At 38.5% G+C, this 16,886-nt stretch overlaps 1 protein-coding gene across 4 annotated transcripts in view; it reads right to left on the reverse strand.

Annotated features, from left to right (window-relative positions):
- Nucleotides 1–16,886, reverse strand: part of CDON (cell adhesion associated, oncogene regulated) — a 52,909-nt gene that overhangs the window by 22,008 nt on the left and 14,015 nt on the right. For 3 of the 4 annotated variants that reach the window (XR_015795853.1, XM_007427414.3, XM_088139117.1), the window contains exons 2-9: nucleotides 10,363–10,493; nucleotides 9,965–10,237; nucleotides 7,239–7,385; nucleotides 6,915–7,058; nucleotides 5,582–5,869; nucleotides 5,214–5,483; nucleotides 4,143–4,499; nucleotides 2,389–2,678 (exon numbers count right to left, since the gene is read on the reverse strand). Coding sequence is in view for 3 of the 4 variants with exons in the window: in XM_007427414.3 (XP_007427476.1) it covers nucleotides 2,389–2,678; nucleotides 4,143–4,499; nucleotides 5,214–5,483; nucleotides 5,582–5,869; nucleotides 6,915–7,058; nucleotides 7,239–7,385; nucleotides 9,965–10,237; nucleotides 10,363–10,432 (1,839 nt within the window). In the remaining variant the exon portion in view is untranslated. The remainder of the gene's footprint in view (nucleotides 1–2,388; nucleotides 2,679–4,142; nucleotides 4,500–5,213; nucleotides 5,484–5,581; nucleotides 5,870–6,914; nucleotides 7,059–7,238; nucleotides 7,386–9,964; nucleotides 10,238–10,362; nucleotides 10,494–16,886) is intronic. The other variant, XM_088139119.1, reaches the window with a different exon arrangement.

The following is a 16,886-nucleotide window of genomic DNA, read 5'->3' on the forward strand; positions in this document are numbered from 1 at the left end:
ATCGGATTCCATGCTTATAACTGACACATCAACAGAAGTACAGGTAGTCTTTGAGGTATGATGATAATCGGGCCCGGAATTTCTGTCACTAAGTGATGCAGTTGTAAAGTGCAATGCCACATGACCATATCGCTTAGCAACGGCAATCCCAGCTGTCCCCACTGCCGTCAGTAACCAAATCCCACTGGTTGTCAGGTAAGGACCCACCCCGATCCAAGCCATTCCTGGCTTGATCTCTCCCAGCCTCAATAAGGTAAGGGAGTGCCTCCTCTTCAGCTTCCTCCACTCATCTATCTCCCTCCCCCATCTCTGCTCTTTTCGCCACCCTGCACAGTGGCACTTCTCGGCGGTGGGGCTGAGGCTGAATTAGAGGCCCAGGGCCTTCAGCAGTCTCAGCCAGCTGCTGCTGCCCCCAGGCCTCTATTTCAGCTCCAGTGCCACTGGAGCCCCCACCAAGGAGTGCTGCCTCAAGCCCCACACTGTGACCAGGCACCCCAGTGCAAAGCCCTGGCCTCTGCAGGCTCTGCTACACCCAGCTGACCTTCACTGTCTTCCTCCCTTTCAGCAGTCTCAGCCAGCTGCCACTGCCTCCCAGTGCCGATGAGGCACAAGTGGCCTGGCCCTAATGTGAGGCAGCTGCTGGCTATGCCAGGCCTTCTTCCCGAGGCTGCATGTGCCTTTCTTGTGATGCTCTGGAAGGTTTCTGAGGCCTTCTGAAATCTCATGAGAGGGCCACACCCACTGTTCTCCAAATAGCACATACTGTTCTCCAAGTCACATGCGCCGTTCTCGTGATAGTTCAGAAAGTCTTCAGAAAGCTTCTGAGGCCTTCTGATGTATTGTGAGAATGGCACACATCTCAGGAAGAAGGCCTGGAGCAGCCAGCAGCTGCCTCGCATAGGGCCAGGCGTGCCATCAGCAGCAGGAGGTGGTGGCAGCTGGCTGCTGCTGAAAGCCCCGAGCCTCTACTTCAGCCCCAGTGCTGCCACCGCTGAGGAGTGCCGCTGTACAGGGCAGTCAAAAGGGCAGAACTGGGGGGGAGATTGGTGGGTGGGGGGAGTTGAAGTGCCCCTGTGGTTTAAGTGTGAGTGGGCTGCCAAGCACCCAAATTTTGATCACATGACTGCGGGGGTGCTGCAACAGCTGTAACTTTGGGAACTGGGTGTAAGTACCATTCGTTCAGCACCGCTGTAACTTCAAACAGTCACTGAATGAATGGTTGTTAAGCAAGGACTACCTGTAATGAAGAGAAAATATATGCTTAATTATTTGCTTTGCAATACGTAGGAAATAGTTTGAGGAACAGGAGAAAAAGATCTGTATGTAATAAAGTATCGCTGTTTTTCCTGATGGCTCTTATCTCTTCTCCATGCCTAAATTGGAGAGGCATTGTGGCTTGAACTTATCTGCATGTGACTGCTGGTCAAGTCACTGAAGGAATTCTACACAAGTTCACAACTGTTTTTTACTAAAAACCAAAAGCTGAGTTTTAAGCACTTGAAAATTCTGAACAAATGTTCTGAAAGCCTTAGTTCTCAGATACTTTTTGTGGGTGTGGAAGGTGTGGCAGGGGGAGGATTAGTAAATGAGGAAAAGGAGGAATGTGGAAAGGAGGTCTTGAAGAATTTACCACATGTATTTAAAGAGTAATGTAACTGGCATCCTTAAACATATTCTTATCTAACATACATTGTGTACAATTTATAATCTTGCACTTCACCCAAAAGAAAAAAAAAATCACCAAATGAACAGTCTTTAATATCAAATAAAAATTATGAGAGACTTAATAAAATACACAAGTAAAATGCAACTACAAACTGAGTAAATGAATGGAAAAGGGTTTGGGCTATAAATTGAACGTGATATTTAAATAAAATAAACACTGCTAGATACAAAATTATATAAGACACTCCCTTTGAAATTTCAGGAATTCGGTTAATTAAATTAGAATATACTTTGTTTCTAGTTCTAATATCAGAATGATATCAAAAACTTAATTTTACAGAAAGTCCTTTGGCTAAGGTTTAGGGAAACACCTTGCTGATTCTAATGTTGAATTGTATCATTTATAGATCTAGTGTCTAGCTACCAAAACTCTATTTAAAAACAAAAGCACAGAAAAAATGAAATGCTTAGGTTCTCCACAAAAGTTCCTTTACATATTACAAAATGTAAGTTTCAATCTCTTTGTAATACAAGGCTGAAACATATTTAAATCAAGCCAACTTTCATCAATCACTATTACCACCAATGCTTTAAACTGATTTAGAGCAGCACCCTATTTTTTTCTCTTTTTATGATTACTATCAGGATACTGTAGCTTTCCAAGTTTTTTTTAAACCATAAAAACTAATCTTTGCTTTTTACAGAATACCAGGATAGTCTTACCTTGCGATATTTCACAAAATAAACATTAATTGGCCGACCACCATCCTTTCCAGATCGCCAGACCAGGTTATACTGGTCTGGCTTAAGCGTTTGTGGAGGGCTGAGAATGATAGGAGCTTCTGGTGGGGAAATGCCACTGGATGTTTTTTCTGTAGCAATTTTGTCAGTAAGAATCTTGGCTGGAGATGTATTGGGGAGGCCCATTTCTGAATCAAAATCTCCATCTCCATCATCATTCTGGGCAACTTCAAAAGGAGGAACTTCTGCTTTTGTACTAGCTTCATAGGAAACTACAGAAGAATTTGAAGATTAAAGATATGCATGGGCTCAAACATCTTTACAAATGACACTTAAGTCTTAATATAGACTTATTATACTATCCTTTCTCCCATCTACATTTCTTCATAACTGAATAAATGTATAATATCACAAAGTGATTTATTACTTAAATCTCTCTCTCTTTTTTTTAGAAAGGATGGAGAGTAGATTATAGCAGCAAACAAGAACAGCTTTTTATCCCTTTGTAATGGTCCATTTGGTTTCTAAATTCTTATAAACATGGCTAACTATATGTTGAAAATAATGCTAAGAAATGCTAAAAATTCTTCAAGTACTCTGATATTACTAATCTTTCCAAAACTGACAGAAGCCAATTGCACCCCCCCCAAAAAAGCGGGGGGGGGGACAAAATATAGTGCCTTCAGGAACTTGTCAGTAACTTCATGGGCCAATATCATGATACCTGCTTACAAGTCAAGTATAGAAAGGATTCTGCAGCAGATGACACTTCTGAGTTGTGGGTACATTTAAAATTCTGAGAGCACATTGCGAGTATTATCACAAAATGTCTCATTGTGGGAATGGCTACTAAAAAAACACGAAATTAACAAAAAGCAAATGGATGATGTTGCTGCCTGGCACTTCCTATTACCCCTAAGTTGTTGTGGTCACATTTCCACGTACCTGGAATCTCTGTCAGACTGTCTCTGTGGCCTGTTCAGGGCCAGAGACATTCTTATAAATAAAAATGATGCTGATGCTTTGCAACATACCAACTTCCCACAATTTTAAAAAATTAATCTAAAGAATTGGGGGAATAGTCACAAATGGAGTTGCCTTTAAGCGTAGTGATACCCAGGACATCACCTTGTTTATTTATTTATGCTATTTCCCAGGACTCACTTTGTAATTGTGACACATGCCTAATCATATTTATGGTTTCAGATTATTGCATTTTTTTAGTTTAGAAAAGAAAGGATTTATAAAATAAACATTTCATTGTGCAACACTTTTTGCCTGGCCGCCTACCTCTGCTGAAATACTAAGCAGTTTGCTGTTGGCAGCTGATTCATTAAAAATGAAGGAGGAAGAAAGTTTGCTTCTGTCACAGTGAACACTAAAGGGTCAGCAACATTACTAAGTTGAACCTCACTGACCTCAAAACATCAACACAACAAACTTATTATAATCTCAAGTCTGTTATTCTAAATGCTGATTATATAGGCTACAATTTTAAAAATGGACAACTAAATATGGTTTAAATAATTCATCTAATTTGGCTCAGAACAAAGGGCTGACACAGAAAGATCATGTTTCAGATGGATGAAAGCAAGTAGAAATAGAAATCTGATGGGTATAAAATCTGTATGAGTTTACAATGTGGCAATTCCTAGGCATTCAGTTAGTCCAAACTTGCTCTCAAATGCCCCAAATACTTGCACACTATTTAGTTAGGCAACTTGGATGGCACTCACCAACTGTAAGGAAAGCCTCTGAATGAGCAAGCCCATGATCATTTGTTGCTTCACACACATATTTCCCAGCATGCTTTGATGTAACAGGCTGGATATATAAGGAACTTGACCCACTGCGAGACATAATGAAGTAGGCTCTGTCTGCAATGGAGTTATCAGTTCTTGCCTGGGGGGATGACTTCTGTGATTTTGAGTAGAGCACCTGTGAAGGATGGGTGGTAATTACTCCATGCCTGTTGTACCAACGGATTACAGGGGTAGGCAATCCAGTGGCATTACACCACAATGATACTGTGTCACCCTCTATCACTTTGGTGCTTGCTGGCAATGATGTTATAACTGGCTTGGAACTTTTGTCTATTTAAAAAATGAAAACAGAGAAAAATACAATTTATTATTCATCCATATACAGACATTCAGACATCCACAGAAAAGAGCTTCAAAGAATAATATGCAATAATAATCTTCTGACTGTACACATATAGATTGCTTTGAGCCACAAATATATCTTCTGGCCCAGATATTATTACAATAATAGATCTTGTCAAGAGAACTGAACTATCATCAGGGACTAAGTGTATAGAAGAAACTTAGACTAGTAGGGGGGAAAAAGGGGAGAGTGCTATTTTTGTTTATTTTAAACACTTACATACTGCTTAAATTACCTCAAAGCAGTTAGGGATCAAATTAATTACCTTATAATATTTGTTAAAAAACAAAGAGAAGAACAAGGGCATGAAAAGGGTATGAATGGGAAAAAAGGAATGTGGATCTTCAAATGTTGTAGGGAACAACACTCCAAACAGTAGGCATCAGTTCTGAGAACTTTAATACACAAGTGACCACAGGATTTTGTGCCATCTGTAGTAAAAGCTCCTTGGATAGTTTTAGAGATCAGGCAGGTTTACAATGGGAAAGATTTCCTAGCAGGTGTCAGAAATTGGCCAGCATTTACAATGTGATGCATAATTTATTGATCAAGATTTACTCGCTAGAATAGCCCACAAAGCAAACAGGACATTTTTGTATAGAATAAAGGAGAATAGAAAAAATGCATGATATACTTTTTACCTGCTTGGGAATGAAATCTCCCAGTGGACTGTGAAAATCCAATGCCATTGTTTACTAAACACTGATACAATCCTGTGTCTTCTGTGGTGATTTGATTTATTCTGAGTTTGTTTCCTGAAAGTAAGTGCCGTGAAGAAAGACGGACAGGAATTGCATTATGGTACCAGGTAAGATTGGGTAAAGGGTTTCCATGTATTTCACAGGAAAGATGCAAATTTTTGCCCCAAGACACTAGCTGATTCTGCAATCCTCTTGATATAGAAGCAGGTTCTAAAACAAACAAAAAAAGGAAGCATGATATTCTGTCTCATTCTGATATAGCAGCAACATTTTGACTCTAAATTTGTAAATTAAAATTGTCATCATACCAAGCACATTTATGCTGTAGTTGACATATTTCACAACTCCAGAATTATTTTGCACTACGCAGGAATAATTTCCAGCATCAGATACATCCACAGAATCAATGGTAAGATGGGAGTGAAACGGCTTCCATCTGCTCTGAATTAGCACATCTCTGCCATCTTTATACCAGTGAATGTAAGAAATAGGCAGCCCACTAACTATACACTCCAACATCAGAGGTCTGTGTTGAGGTATTGCCAATGCCTGAGAACTGGTTGGATGAACAATATGAAAATCCGCTGAGGAAGAGTCTGCAAATTGAGGAAAAAGTTAGCATGAGTTTTTCTAATTTGATAACTCAAATTCCTTGGATTCCTAACTTGTTTATACCCAAAACTATTTTGCTTGTTTGCCATGCTTATGTACTTTGTCATAACTATCCACTGTTGACCTTAGCTCACAACAGATAACATTTAATTGTAATCTGTTATCTGATAATTGCTAAATTTAAAACATGTAAAGAACCTAAGTTTTAATTGCCAAGCTTATTCTACCATCTAGAACAGTCATTATTATGGTTTATTTGTTTGTTTATTTATTAAATTTGTACGCTGCCCATCTCCCCCAGAGGGTGACTCTGGGTGGTTCAGTTAGAGTAGAACTAGAAAACAATTAAAAAAATAAATACCCACATTAATTAGTTAAAAGTCAGACTGTATAAAAAAAAGAACCTATACATAAAAAGACTAAAAACATTCAAGATGATGGGGGTTAGAATCGATTACCCCACAAGCCACTTCCACTGGTGCGGGCCTCCATCCAGCCCGCAGGCCATCTGGCATAGCCAAGATTTCACGCTCGCCCTGAAGGCCATGAGAGTGGGGGCACACTGCACCTCAGTGTGCTTATCATACTTCACACCTCACCTGTTTTGAACTACTTTAACATGGGAAGCTGCCTTATAGCAAACCATTCTATTAGTCTATCAGAGCACCCCAGGTTTTATTCACCCTTTCCCAATTCTAGCTGGACATGCTATGGGCTGGAGCCCTAGATACATACAAAACTGTTACTGTTTCCCATGATATGCAAATCCAGCTTTTAATAACAGCTAATATTAGTTACAGGCTAGAAATGCTTTACGTCCTTAACCCTGGGAATACTCATTCAGATACAGCATTTAACAATGATGAAGATAAATACTGGTAATGAAGTATTCAGGTAGTGGCCTGAAGATAATCTGGAAGGATTTTCCTCAAGCAAACATTCAGCCAAATTAGATGGACTAAAGATCTAGCAAAGCAGTGGCACTGCACATTGACATTTATTTTTACTTCTGTTACATGTAATACTCACTACTGATTATGAGCTTATGTCCAGTAGGTTCAAGTTTGAGATCATCAGTAACTGGGTTATATGCTGCACACTTATAAATTCCCTTGTCATCTGAAGATACATTCAAAATTTGCAGATTTCCAGATGGGAGAATAAGGTAGTTTTCTAATAAAATAAAAGTGGAGTTATTTTTAATTAGAATACAAAGAATATAAACTGACTTCCTACTGAGTAAAATACTCAGTGTTTAACTTGTATCATACTTTAAAATGCAAATATAATGCAAAGTTCAAATTAATTCTTGTAGCAGTTCTCAATGATAAGCTAAGGGACACAGAAACTTACCTGTTGATTGTTCCAGCCATTTTCCCCGTACACGGAAACGAACCTGTGCTTTCGGACTGCTTTTTGGTAGCTTGCAACCTATTACAGCAGTATTCCCTTCTTCCACGGAAATTGTGTTTCTCCATGAAGTTTCAAAATCATCAAGATCTAGAAAAAATGAAACTTTTTTTTACTTTCAACTTTTGGTAGACTGTGTATATCTTTATCAAAACTGTTTTACTTAATAAAAATTGGTATTTTCAGCTGAAAGGATGCTATGCTGAGTCTCCCCTTCTTAAAAAATAAGAAAACAGCAAGTCTCGTATGTATTCTCAACCCCAGTAATTTGGCTGGATAATTATAAATCCAGCTGCAAGAGTACCTTAATGGATAAGCTCCAGTTTGTCAGGTTCTCTACAAAACTGAGAATCTCTGGTTTTTTACAATGCTGAAAGGATTGCTAGGTTAAGTGTGGAACTCTAGGTTTTGAAAGAATATAATTTCCTAACTGGTTAAGGAGGGAACAGGAAGAGCTTTAACCCAACTACCTATCTGACTAGTATCACAGTGCCCAAGTGATGCAGGGCTTGCCCCATTTACAAAATACTTTTCCTCAGCCAACCCGTTCCCTGTGAGACTGGACTGATGAGGACAATTACTAGTGGTGCTCTATGTTGCCCTTCAGAGGGTTATTTATTGTACCTACATTACATCCATGTTATGGATTATGCCAGACAGAGCGGTTAAATTTTACATACTTTATAATTTATCAGATTTAACATCTAGCCATTTTGAATAGAGTCACCTTGTGCCCTTTTTGCACTATGTAACAGCAGCTGACTAAAGTAGCAAATTAATCAATTAACTAATTTACTTTGGTAGATACTGGGATATCAACAGAATCTTAACACATAGTCAACATGTTTGCCAATAAAACATCCTTTTAATGTCTGTGTTTTCTATCCTAGTCTACCATAAGTAACTGATAACTATAACTTGAGAAATCTCTAATTTGCTTAAATGCCAATTCAATACAGTACTGGTCCTACTACAGCCATTTCATCAGCAATTAGTACAATACAAAAGGCACTTAATGTATTCACAGTTTTCTACAGTTCTTAGCATCTGTAAGTACCAACTAATGTTCATAAGCTCTCAAGAGAATCTTGCTATGGGTCAGTACTCTATAAAAACATTTATCCTTCTCAATTATGAGAAGTTTTTCTCTTATGGGTATTTTGGACATGCTTCAAAAGCAAAGTATATTTATAATGGAAATGTATCAAGTTCAGGCATAAGAAAGGAATAATTCAGACATTTTATTTCTGATCCCAAATAGTCAAATTACCCTCCACTCAGAAATAAGTCTTCTGTGCAGATGGGGGCGGGGAGGGGAAGGAGGCATGGAATCTTTGTTTGTACATTTTTTAAATTACCAGGTGATCATTTGCAGGGTTGAAATGAGTTGTAAAATGTAGTTAATAATTGGGCTCCGCAAAACTTCATATTTGAAGGCAGAAAAATATAGCACCTGCCTAAAACTCCTTAAAGAAGCCACTTTTTACTGGGATCAGGTGGCTGCATTCTGCCCAGGAAAAGACATGTTTAATTTGAGGAGTTGTAGAATGGTACTCTGTTCTTATGGGGATGTGGTGGCGCAGCGGCTTAATACCGCTGGAAGTTGCTGGCCAGAAACGGGCGACACTTCAGCAGTTCGAGCCCAGCTCCATGCAGCAGAGTGAGCTCCTGTTTCATCCTTAGCTTCTGCCAACCCAGCAGCTCGAAAGCATCTGTGAGTAGATAAATGGGTACTCTCACCCCAGTGGGAGGAAAAACATTGGCGGCGCCTTGTATGGGAGACGGGACCACTTGCTGGTAACGCGGAAGTCACGTACGTCGGAAAAAGATGCGAAGCAACGGAAATCCCGCCTTCCTGTGTCTGCCAGCTGGGCTCCACCCTAGGAAGGAGGCAGTGGCAAACCACTTCCGAAAAGCCTTGCCATGAAAACTGCAGGGACTCGTCCAGGCAGTCGCCGCAGAATCGGTCATGATTGAGTGCGGGGGGTGGGGGGGAAGCCCCTCTGTTCTTACCCCTGTGTATCCCTGTCTGAAGCAGCTTTTTTTTTCATACGCAAAGCACAGCACAGCTTTAACTTATAATTAAGTGGAATAATCAGGTTAGCACCCTGAAGTTGCTCCCAGAGGTCAATCATTTATTTATACCATCTATCCTTTGGATTATATTATTTATTTCTGATTACTTTTATTGTATTTTAATTGGTTTTTATTTCTATTTTATTGTAAACTGCCCAGAGTCGCTCACTGAATGAGATGGGCGGTGACTAAACTTGAAATATAAAGAAATAAAATAATCGCTATGGGATGAATAAACTTTTATTAACAAAAAAGTTAGTTTGTTTCTCCCTTCCAAGTAAGAAGTAATTAAAATTCTTTGTTTAAAAGTCAGATATATATTTAAGTAGAGCTTCATATAGATTTCACTTTGTGTAAACATTTGTTCCAGTCTGTGTTTAAAAAAGAATTTTTATAAGCTTCTTTCTAGATCAATTCAGATACATCCATACAATTTTAGTTCACTCTAATTTTATGCCGTGACTATGCGATCATGTCCTGCTCTGAAATAAGGTTTGTTTAGAGATACAAAGTGCTCACATACATTTGGCCAATAGGAAGAATAAAATTTTTATGAAGTGTACAGTTTCACCATCAATTAGAATATAACTTACATGCTATAGACACTGTTGCAGGCCTGCTGATTATTGCACCAATACTGTTATTAGCAACACACTGGTAGGTACCAGAATTTGAAGGACTAAGAGAGAAAATGGTCAGGGAACCTGGCTGTGGGTCTACTTGCTCTATTTTCTTATGCAATTTCTCTCCATTGAATATCCAAGAGAGATGAGCTGTAGAGGGTTCAGCAGAACAGTAAAGTTTTATCGTTGCACCTGGCTTCTGGACAGTAGAAAGAGGTTCAGAAACAAAGTGAGGAATCAAATCTAGGGAGGGAAAAAAAAAGACACACAAGTATGGTGATTTTATCATGACTGTCAAATACTGGCAGACATGTATCAGTCTAAAAGAGAACATTAGAAACATATGACTTCAAGGATAGTGAATTTACCTGAAGCTGCAGTTGAAAGGAAAACTGTAAGAAAAAGCAGTTCATGTAAATATCCTGGATCAGGATGCATAATGCCAGGTTACAAAGGCTGATGGCAAAGAGCTTCAGAGTAATATGAATCAATGCAGAACCTACAAAAGAAGAAAATGTAGGTAACATCTTTGAGGCATATTTTTCATGAGTGAAAACGTAAGGCCTAAATATGTATAAAGGTAAATTGGTGTTTGACTTCATGGACACATCCTGGCAACATGACAAAAGTGGCTTGCTATTTCTTCTTCCAGGTGATGCCTGCTAATCTCTTATCTCAAGCACTAACCTGGGCTGATCCTGCTTAGCTTCCAAACCCAGCCAGCTAGGTGTTGACAGCTACATAGTCTCAACCATATGTACCAGAACTAAAACACAAAATGGAAAGCCTTTAATACCATCAGTCTTTTTACTTGCAGAAGCATGTATGAATCCTGTTATTTTTAAGTTCACAGTGCACTCCACAATTCTATAAACAAATTAGCTATCTCACAAAAAGGAAATAATCCCAAATAGCTTCAGCCTAGTTGGCTTCTGCTACTTTTAAACGGTAATATATACATCTTAACACTTGAATTTTTTTCTTCCCATAAGTTCTTTTGTGAAACAAGGAACAAGGGTTTAGGACCATACAGGAAAATATTTTGAAACAATGAATTTATACAAACATATACGCATGGTTCTTTGCCAAAGCTACAATTTTTTAAGTCAGGTTTGAGGGACCTGTGACAACATCTGGTGAGGCACAAGTGGAGATGCACAAGTTCGCCACTCCTCTGTAAACGATAAAAATCAGGAAAGTATACCTAATAAAAGTTCCTAGTTATGAACACTAACCACGGTAAAAATGAACGGTACACAGCTCCATCTTACTTAATTCCAAAGGCATAGAAAAAAATTGAGATCTCTGTGTGATCAATGTGCATAAAAAGGTTATCTCTTATTTCCCCAGCCTATTCCTAAAAAGTAAATCTCACCATGTGAATGAAAAGTTTTAAAATTTGATCTGGTTAAAATTTTCAGCAGAACAAAAGAAAATCCCTAACATTCAGGGATGGGAACAGAATAAGAAGAAAAGCATACCTACCCCTCTTGTCACCACAAAATTTCCTCTCAAAATTCTCTGTACTATATGTAATTAAAGAAAGCTGGAAGGCAAAGTTGTATTCTCAGTATAATATATAGCTTACTCCAGGGCCTCATGGAAAGAATCTATGTGGTAGTTCAATCAATTTGTTTATTTACAATCCCAGACCAAAAAAACACAAGTACAAAATTTTAAATACAAGGACCCCCCCCCCGAAACAATTAATAATGAGAAGGGGATATCAACTGGCTTCTGCATGCCATAGATATTGCTAAAAATTTGGCAATCTTTATAGTAGCTGTCCAGATTAGGTTTTGCAGAAAGAAGACTGCAATTTTCAATGTACAATGGGCAATGTAACAATATATGGAGTACACTGACTCAGCTCTGCATCTGAACAGAGAAACAATTGCTGTATGGAAGACTAGCATATTTCCCTATGGTCTCTATAATAAGTAGTGCATCAATTCAAGCTAAGGTAAAAAGTCTATGTGAAATATGGAAAATGTTATACAGGGAGCTAGGAATCATCCATGGAGAACCTGCAGTTGTGCCATAATTGGATGGATGGTTTTGGCCTGCCATTTTGTAGATCTAAATCCCAAATCCTTTATTTAACTTTAATTAAGGCATTAACTGGGCCAAGAAATGATACTGTTATGAGGCCACAATATGCCAAATCAGAATCAATTTACCTCCTCAGAGATGAGGAAAACATATCCAGTAGGGTGAGGTGAACCAAAGGCTCACCCCAGAGTATTTGTTTCAGGCAAAATCTGAGATGGCAAAGTCTCAGGCTGGCCCCAAGAGAAATGCAGCCATGCTTTAACAAAACAAAGGCAAAGGAAGTTGAGTGAGGGATTGAACAGCTTCTAAAGTAGAGCCATCCATATAAACACAACTTTGTGCACCAAATGGCAACAAGCTCAGAACTTTTGCTTTATACAATTTTATTGCTGCAGGAGAGTAATTATTGCCTTGATGACTAGCATATTTTAAGATAGCTCTAGAAACATTTTATTATTTATTTATTTATACAATTTATATTGGGGACGCGGTGGCGCAGCGGCTTAATGACGCCGAAAGTTGCCGGCCAGAAATGGCTGACGCTTCGGCGGTTCGAGTCCAGCCTTCGCGTTAAACAGGGTGAGCTCCTGTTTCCTCCCCCCAGTTCCTGTCAACCCAACAGTTCGAAAACTTACGTGAGTAGATAAATGGGGACTCTCACTCCGGTAGGAGGAAAAATGCTGGCGCGGTGCCTTGCAAAAAAAGGAGTGGGGAGTAGTTGCCGGTAAGCGCGAAAAACCGCGTGCGCCCGAAAAGGGCGCTAAGCAACGGAAACCCCGCCTCCTGCGCTCGCCAGCTGGGCTCTGCCCTAGGAAGGAGGCTCTGGCAAACCACTTCCGAAAACAGTTGCCTTGAAAACTGCAAAGGACTTGTCCAAAAGCAGTCACTGCAGGGTCAGCCATGACTGAGCGCAGACAAAAAAAAAAAAAAACAATTTATATTGCTGCCCACCTCTCCTCAATGCAGTGGCCTTGCATACTACAGTAAACTTTTATCTTAGAGTTCTCATGACTGTTTCCCTTTAGCACAAATATCTGTCTATCTATTGTAGTATTTTTGAGTTTGTTCCACAGCTTTGTTCTCGAGATAAGATGTATCTCCAGAATGCACACCTGAAATTAATAATATAATGCAAAACCTGGTTTGGACAAATATTTCAGCCAGATGTTGCAATGTTGTTGTACGCAGCCCAGAATTGCTTTGTGTGAGATGGGTGACTATATAAATGTGACATATAAATAAATAAATGGGCACAATCAAAAATTGAATATCCAATTTTGATACCTGTCTGCTCATTTGCCGGAATATATTCTGAATTGATTTAGTCAGACAGTTTGTTATATCAGTGCTTGACAAGCTTACTTATTATATTTAAGAAGCTGATGGACCAATAGATAGTTAACAAGCAAATCTTGGTTGTCTGATTTGTAAACAGGCACTCTATAATAGCTAAACCCCAGACTTTTGCTATTTGCCAATATGATCAATATAAACGAACAGGGAAGCTAATACAGGGTTAGGATTATCTATAGCAAGGATTTAGTAAAAATCCATAACCAAAGAAAATGCATTTCTCAAAGCATCTAGCTGAACTCTATAAAGGTTAGCAACAGCACTCATAAAAAATAACATCTTCAGAAGTAGCTGATTCTAGATTTATGATAACTGTTCTATGTGCCCCTCAATTTATTCATAATGTTTTACTGAGTCTTGAACTAGGTTCTCTTTTTGTAATTGCTCACATATGAATTTGCCACCTGAGATACTGGTTGAAATTAAATTTTCAAACAACCAAATTAATTGGTTGTTTTGGGGACTGTACCAATGATAATGGTAGTTGCTGTTCTTACTGTTTATATACATATATATTAGTTGATTTGAAGGCACTGTTATTTTATCTCATTTGTTCTTTCTCTTAATTCATTTCATTGGTCTTACAAATAAGTATTTCCTTTTTACTTTTTAATTTGGTTTCTCACAGTAAATTTATAAATAAAAATAAGTGAACACATGTCAGAGGTTATTTCTGTCATAAACCCACCACAAGTGCTTATATCTAAATCACTACTTTTGAAAAGCATTTTTCATTTAACAGGCAAGCTTTCCTAATCTTTTTTATTTGTAAACAACTTTAGTAGTCATGTGAAAAGAAAGTAAAGTCTCCAAATAAATTTCTCAGATGTATGGGTTAAATACATTGTTCAAGTCAAAGTTTTTCTCCCAGTCCATTGGCTCACACTGGTAAACTCTGGCAGATGGAAATAAATCAGCTTCAGCATTTGCTTTTTCATTACTGTTAGTGCCTTGCCAAATCAGACCTATAACATATCAAATACACAGTACTAACAGTGTAAAGCAATATGGTAAAAAATGATTAAGAATCACATTTATCAATCACGGAATGGATTTGTTTTATATAGCAATCCTGAGAACCTGTATCTATGCAGTAAGAACTACCTTCTACAGAGTTAGTGTCTTTGAAGATTAAGCATTTCCAACTTCAGAATCACAAGATGGTTGTTGGGAGAAAACATAGGAGGGAGCACTATGTTTGTTACTTTTAACTCCTGTGCAAAAGAAGTGGCTATAAATCTAACAAATAAATCCTCCTGTGTATTGAGGATTATTTTCCAATGTCCAGCTAACCCTTCACCCAGGTACTTCTGCATTTCCCTAAATGAAGGCCTAATAAATTTCTTAAGGATTTATTATGTAATGTTTTTCACTTTTAATCTAGGTGGGTCAGCCGAGTGACTAATCATCTCCTTCGGAGACTATCTGATACCTCAGATCATACCAGGTACCAATTCATAGCAGGGCATACTAGGCACTGGTCTTCACACTCATAAACTAACAGCATTCACAGAACACTCCTGGGCTCTCAGAGACTTCTTTTATTCTCTCACTCAAGCTCTTGAACATTGAAAAGTCCAGTGAAATTCTATCTCATGACTTATGTGGTAAGAGAAAGATAACTCAAAATTCCTATATCTATGGTTCTTCATTTAGTTTCAAGCAAGTAAACAGTTTCCCACAATACAAAGTCTTCAACACAGAGAATTCAATTCAATACACAATTGAGATTTCAACATTCTTTTGGACTTATTTAACAATTCTGTTCAAAATATTCTAACCAACAGGTGCAGGCTCCAATTGGATGGTCAGCCCAATTAGAAAACACAATGTTCACAAAGAGATATGGGAAGTGGTAAGAGGTGAATGCAAATCAAGATACTTTGGTAGTGGAAGCCCTCTGACCTCTTGCTCTAAAGATCTAGAAGTCCAGACCTTATATTTCCTTAGGATCCAGGCTGCTAATACCCCTTCTTTTTCTACTGATCACCTTTCTCAGCCAACCCACTTCCCTGGGGTATTGACTGGTCTTTCCTCTTGGTCTTCCGGATTGACCAGTATCTTCAACATGTATCATCAAAAGTCTGGTTGACAAGTTTAACCACCTAATCAATGTGAACTACTCATCCTTTTATCTATTTGTTGTCCTCAGATGGTACATTTTATTCCTCTGTCTCCTTTTCAGCCTCCTTCATAAAAAGGTTCAAAAATAAGTCCTAACTTTCACAAACAATGCCTAATTCTTAACTCAGCCTGAATTAGTATTAAATACTAATGTAATGTTTCTTAAACTGCTATAAACAAACATCAAAATCTATCCTGCACTATTACAGGAGCAAGTTAGGCCAAGGCCCCATTACTTCAGGGGAAGTGCTCTATGGCTTTCTGCAATATCTGGAAGACCACAGGGTTTCCAAACCTGAATTATATATAATTCATTTACAACCATGCAGTATTTTAATCTTGGAAAGTGAAACTGGATTGTAAGCTTCATGCCAAGATACCTTTAAAGTAAAAAGTAGTGAAGCTACAGCATTTTAACAGAAATCATACATCCCCCCTCCCCCAACTGGCTCTTCCACAGGCAACAGAATATTTGCTGGAATCTGCAAAATAAATGGAGCAGTTGGCATGCAAAGATCATTGGGGGTTTTCCTTTTTTTTTTCTTGGTAAACAGCAATTAGCAGTAGGCTACAACTGTTATGTTGCCCATTAGTTTTAACTGCTAACTGCAGGACTGATTTTGTTTAGAGAATTGTAAACTCTCTTGACAAATTATGCATAATATACATTAGTATTCTCTCACACTAGACAATTTTCCACTAAACAAGCCTGTCCTTAATTAAGAAGCATGAGTGAAAGGAAGACTGAAAAATAAGAGAAATATATGTTTGGACAGATTTTAGAAGTTTAATAATCACAACTAACTACACCAAAGAAACATAGCACCTCTGGGGTTTATTTACTAGGCACTCCCACCTTTTCACAGGCTCAATCAAGTCAGCCAAGCATGCAAACTGATCCTGTCGCCAGCAAAAGCATTTCCTTTCACTGTGGTCAGCCAAAAACAGAGGAAGAAAATGGAAATGACTTGAAGTTATGGCACCAAACAGACCAGACAAGCAAGGAAATAATCAACTCCACATGAGCCACTTCTAGCCCATCACAATGAAAAGGGACCATGACCAGCCCCAAGAAAGGTCATTGGGGGGGTGGGGTGGTCACACACAGAAAGAGGCAATAGCAAGAAGCTGCCAGCTGCAATAAGCATCAGTGTGTTCTGAATTACACTCAGAGAAGGACTGAGTTCAAAGTAAGTTTTAATTTAATCACAAACTAACAATAATTTTAAAATTCCTACCATTCTATTCAAAATAGGAACTATGTCTTCTGTATTTTAGTGGATTAAAATATAAGTTCTGATGTGAAACTTGTAAAAGTGATCTAAAGCAGTAGTGAGGGAAGAAGAAATGGAGGTAGTGTTGG

Source organism: Python bivittatus, unplaced genomic scaffold (assembly GCF_059951505.1).
Source record: "Python bivittatus isolate LINGU-HERP-01145 unplaced genomic scaffold, Pbiv_v1 ctg000320_np1212, whole genome shotgun sequence".
NCBI lineage: Eukaryota > Metazoa > Chordata > Lepidosauria > Squamata > Pythonidae > Python > Python bivittatus.